This window comes from Merops nubicus, unplaced genomic scaffold (assembly GCF_000691845.1).
Source record: "Merops nubicus isolate BGI_N331 unplaced genomic scaffold, ASM69184v1 scaffold24157, whole genome shotgun sequence".
In the NCBI taxonomy this organism is placed as follows: domain Eukaryota; kingdom Metazoa; phylum Chordata; class Aves; order Coraciiformes; family Meropidae; genus Merops; species Merops nubicus.
The window spans coordinates 6557-11690 of record NW_008619997.1 but is presented as its reverse complement, the minus strand read 5'-3'; the positions used below and the strand labels follow the sequence as shown (position 1 = coordinate 11690).

Sequence of the window (5134 nt, the reverse complement as noted above, 5' to 3'; positions counted from 1 at the left end):
AGTCGAGGGAACGGAGGGTGGGCAAGGGGGCCAGGGGGCTCAGGGGTTTCAGTGCGGGTGTTACCTGGAGGCGAGGTCTCCCAGTAGGCTGCCGTGGGTCAAAGGAGACAACTCATTAGTCACCGTCCCCAGAGACATGTGACCTCCCCACACACCTCGAGTGCCCCCCATGGGTCCCAGGGGAGGTTTGGGGGGGTTCACAGGCCCCACCCATAGCATGGGAGGGCTACAGAAGGAAGGAGTGGGCTTGTTGTAAGATTAATGACCCACCCCACCACTGGTAATGGCCACACTGGAGTCTTTGTCCGGGGCCACCTTGCCCAGAGGTGGGTTCTGCCACAGCTTCAGCATCCCAGCCCCAGGAACCGCCCAGGATCCCCAGGAAGATGCGCCAAGGACGGTCCCAAGCCCCAAGGGGAGCAAGGGAGTGGGGGAACGGCACGAGGGTGGTGGGTCCTCAACACTTACCCTCCTCGTGACACCACCAGCTTCACCTTCACCTTGTAGGAGACGATAATGCCCAGGATCTCCTTGTTGGCTCCATCTCTTAACCTGAAGGAAGAAGCAGGCGGGTGTCAATGAGTTTATGTCCATGGTGACCTCCTGAAGGTCCCCTCACCAGGTCTCTTCCACCCTGAGCATCACCCAAAGAGCAGAAGCTGGGTGTTCACCAGGGCTCGGTCCTGCCCCACGTCCCTCCCCGCACACTGGCAGCGGGTGCAGGAGCCCCAGGGGTGGTTTGGGGTGGGGCTCACAGCGTGCTGGAGGCCAGGTTGGTGTCCTCATGCTTGAGTTTGCCGTCCAACGCCAGCCCCCGCTTCTCCCGGTTGTTGGCAAGGAAGGGGGTCAGGGTGTAGACTTTGCAGAACGTCGAGCTCGGGGCCACCATGTCGCTGGGAATGACAAGTCACCGTCAGTCAGAGCCTCAGCTCTACCCCATCTCCAACAACCCCAAAGGCCACTAAGGACATCTCCACCCAAGCCCAGGGAACATCTCCTTCCCAGGACCAGCCTGGAGGACACCTATATCCCAGTCTGGTGAACTTCTCCATCCCATCTCCAGACTTAGCCTAGACAACTCCTTCTCAGCTTGGACATCTCCATCCCAGCTTGGTGAACATTCCATCCCAACTCCAGACCTAGCCTAGATATCTCCATCCCAAATCTGCACTTAGCCCAGACAGCTCCATCCCAGCTTGGCGAACATCTCCCTCCCAACTCCAAACTCAACCCAGACAAATCCATCTTAGATTGGTGAACACCTCCATCCCAACTCCATACTTAGCCTAGACAACTCCATCCCAGTTTGGTGAACGCCTTCATCCCAGCCTGGAGAACATCTCCATCCCAACAGCAGACTCCGCACAGCAGACACCTCTGTCCCTGCCCCAGCCTGGAGTTCATCTCCAGCTGGGGGCACACAGAGGGTGACATCCCCCATAGTGCCATCAACCTGAGGATCAACACCTCCCCGCTCCTCCCACCAGGACCCGCTCGCCCAACACAACATCCCACTGCTTTCAAGGTGCTGCACCGGGACTGGAGGCCTCCAAAGCTCCTCCGAGGTCCCCGGGGCCGCTCGTGTTACTCACTCGGCGTCCTCCACAGCCACGGGACACTTGTACTGGGCGGTGTTGAAGAGGCAGATGTCGGCGTACTGGCGCACTGGGGTAAGAGGAGGACACGGGGGTCAGGAGAGGCCCCCATGGGGACAGTGGCCGGCGGGGGACCAAGCCATGGTCCTCACCTGATATTTTGATCTTCTTCACGGTCTTGTTGGTGTTGTTGGTGACGTGGACGTTGACGCTGATGGGTTCTCCGTGGTAGTAGATCTGCAGGGAGCGAAGGGGAGGGGGGACGGTGAGCTCCTCATCCTCAGCTGGTGCCACCGGTGGCCCCTCCCCGGTCCTCGCCCACCTCCTTGTCCAGGGAGGCCTCGAGGTGCAGCGGCTTGTCCGACATGAGGAACTGCCGGGTGGTCTCTGCCATGGGCTGGGGGCCGGGTCGCTCCGGTGCGTACTGGACCTTGCGGATCACCAGGCGCACCGAGTTCCTGGGGGAGACGGCGAGAGGACCCTCCAGGTGGCCGGCTGCCCGCAGGCAGCCCTGCCCCCGGCCCGTTACGGGGTCAAATCCCCCTTTCCTCCTGGTCTGCTGGGTCTGGAGAAGGAGCTTTGCTTGCAGCACAGTGCTGGATGTCTCCATCCCAGCCTCAAGAACATCACTGACCCATCCCTACCCTGGAAAGTGTCTTCAGCCCAGCTCCATCCTGGGGAACACCTCCATGAGAGCATCTCCAGCCCAGCCCAAGCCTGGAGGACATCTCTGTCCCTGTCCCGCCCAGACCCAACCTAGACGACATCTCCGTCCCAGCCCCAGCCTGGAGGACATCACCAGTGCAGCTCCAGCCCCAGCCTAGCAAACATCTCTGTCCCAGCCCCGTTGTGAAGAACATCTCCATTCCAGCCCCAGCCTAGAGGGCACCATCCGAACTTCAGACCTAACCCATGCATCTCCATCCCGGGCCCAGCCTGGTGAACATCATCATCCCAACTCCAGACCCAGTGCAGCTGACATTTCTGTCCCATCCCCATGCTGGAGGACACCCCCATCCCATCCCCTCCCCTCCCCATTCTGGAGGATACATCCATCCAATCCCCATCCTGGAGCACATCTCCATCCCAAACTCATCCTGGGGTTTATTTCTATCCCAACTCCATCCTGGAGTTCTCCATCCCATCTCTATCCTGGAGGACATCTCCATCCCAACCTCAGCCTGGGGTTCATCTCTAACCCAACTCCATCCTGGAGGACACCTTCATCCCAACCCCATCTGAAGGACACCTCCAACCCATCCCCATCCTGAAGGACACCTCTATCCCATCCTCATCCTGGGGTTCATCTCTATCCCATCCCCATCCTGAAGGACACCTCCATCCCATCCCCATCTCATCCACTGTGGGCAGCAAACTGGGGTCCTTCCTTTCCCACCAGCAGGTCGCAGCCCCTGCAGCACCCCAAGGATACCACTCCCACCCAGGCTGGACGGATCCTCTCCGCTCACCTCTTGTGGATTTTCTCCTCCAGGTTCTCCGCACAGAAAGCTTTGACCTCATAGTCCACACCGCAGGCCTGGAGACCAGGAGGGGGCAGAGAAGGAGGCAGGGAAACCCCTTTGCACCCCCCAAGAGGTGACCTTAACCAATGGCTGGCCACAAGGTGACCTGCCTGGTGGCACAAGGACGGGTGGCCCTTACCTTCCCCGTGTCCTCCGGGCCTGGCTGGAGTGTGACGGAGCACGGCAGGTTGGGAGGGATCTGGAGGTGGAAAGGGGCTTCAGGAGCAGTGCTGGGACCATCGTCCTGCTCCGGACCCACGCGGGCAGCCGCTCGGCCACTCCACATCCAAACTCCAAAGGATTACCCCCAAAATCCCCCATCTGGGTTTTTTTGTTGGTAATCCAGAGGATTTGGAGGAATTAAGGTTGTTTCACAGGGGCTCAGGGACATCGGTGAGCCCATGGGGCTCCAGCCTGGAAAATGTCACCAAGTCCCTGGAGAATGTCACCAAGTCCACGGAAAATGCCACTGAGATGCTGGAAAATGCCACTGAGATCCTGGACAATGGCACCAGCTCCCTGGAAAATCCCACTGAGACCTTCTAAAGTGTCACCAGCTCCCTGGAAAATGTCACCGAGTCCCAGGAAAATGCCACCGGCTCCCTGGACACTGTCGCTGAGCCTCTGGAAAGTGTCACCAGTACCCTGGGAAGTGCCACAAGCTTCCCCTAGCTCCAGGACTGGGGAGGCAGGGGCCATCACCAAAGTTGCACCAGGAAAATCTGGGGTGCAGGAGCACAGAACAGGGTCTCAGCTCCCTCCCCATTCCTCGGGGGAGCGCCCCAGCTTGGTGTCACCGCCCCGGTCACGCCCAGCACGTGGACCTCATGCCTCAGTTTCCCCACTGGTGGCTGCTTTTTGCTCCCGACCCACCAAAAAAAGCTGCATCTTCACCGTGGGTGGTGGCACCTCACCCCCAACCACGACACTACACGGCCAGAGGGGACCTCGATGTCCCCCGGGAGGGTGACGGTCCCCTCCAGCAGGAAGGGGAGGGTGGGCAGGAGGGCGAGCAGGCGTCACCAGCTGACCTCGAAGGTGAAGGGGTAGGCGTGCTCGCCCAGCTTCTTGATGAGCCGCTCCTGCAGCCGCGTCAGGGGCTTCTTCTCCTCGGGGAGTGGGGGGAAGGCCTGGGCGTTGGCCACAAAGAGGTCCTTCCGGAAGGTCAGGCCCAGCACATCCAGGTCCTCGCGGCCGTAGCGGAAGGCGCAGGTCAACGTCACGAAGACTGGGGGTGAGGAGAAGGGGTGGAGGTTGGCGGTAGGATGGTATCGTGGTGTGGCACGGCGTGGGGACACCATGGCATGGTGGTATCATAGTGCGGTGACACCATGGCTTGGTGGTATCATGGCGTGGTGGCATCCTGGTGATGTCATGGTGTGGTGACATCATGGTGTGGTGGCATCGTGCAATGGTGGCATCATGGCATAGTGACATCGCTGGGGTTGGACTAGATGACCTTCAAAGGACCCTTCCAACCCCACCCACCATTCTACAATTCTACGATCATGGCGTGGTGGGATCACAGCATGAAGGCAGGATCATGACACGGTGACATTATGGCAGGGTGGTATCATGGTACGGCGGCACCATGGCCCACGCCGGTCCCACCAGCAGCAGGAAGCGGTGGTGGCTCCCAGGAGGTGCCACGGGGGGGAGGAGCTGGGCATGCAGCCCAGGGGACAGCCCGATGCACCCTGGGGTGCCCATCACAGGACCCTATCCTCAGTGGGCTGGAAAACACCGCCCAAGAGCCCAGAGGTGCCAGTGTCGGGGCAGGACCATGCGGGGACACCGGCTGGTCATCGTGGTGGTGCCACCTCCATGTCCCCAGGCACAGGGGACCCTGCCAGAAGCCATTACCTTTTCTCTCCTTCAGGTACTCGGGGTCCACCAGCACCACTCCATCTGGAAGGGAACACCAGGAGCTCAGGGGACACCCCGGCAGGGCTGGGGGGACACGGCCAAGGGGAACACACAGAAGGTTGGGAGAGGGACACGCAGGCACCAGATGGA

General features: G+C 60.5%; 1 protein-coding gene across 1 annotated transcript in view; it reads right to left on the bottom strand.

Annotated features, from left to right (window-relative positions):
• The window catches only part of LOC103776486 (beta-arrestin-1), a gene marked incomplete at both ends in the record, with an annotated part of 8564 nt that overhangs the window by 2702 nt on the left and 728 nt on the right, over window positions 1-5134 (bottom strand). Inside the window, 10 exons of the mRNA XM_008943996.1 lie at window positions 65-88; window positions 469-552; window positions 756-893; window positions 1593-1665; window positions 1748-1832; window positions 1918-2053; window positions 3065-3132; window positions 3258-3317; window positions 4150-4346; window positions 4982-5026. Coding sequence (XP_008942244.1) covers window positions 65-88; window positions 469-552; window positions 756-893; window positions 1593-1665; window positions 1748-1832; window positions 1918-2053; window positions 3065-3132; window positions 3258-3317; window positions 4150-4346; window positions 4982-5026 — 910 coding nt within the window. The remainder of the gene's footprint in view (window positions 1-64; window positions 89-468; window positions 553-755; window positions 894-1592; window positions 1666-1747; window positions 1833-1917; window positions 2054-3064; window positions 3133-3257; window positions 3318-4149; window positions 4347-4981; window positions 5027-5134) is intronic.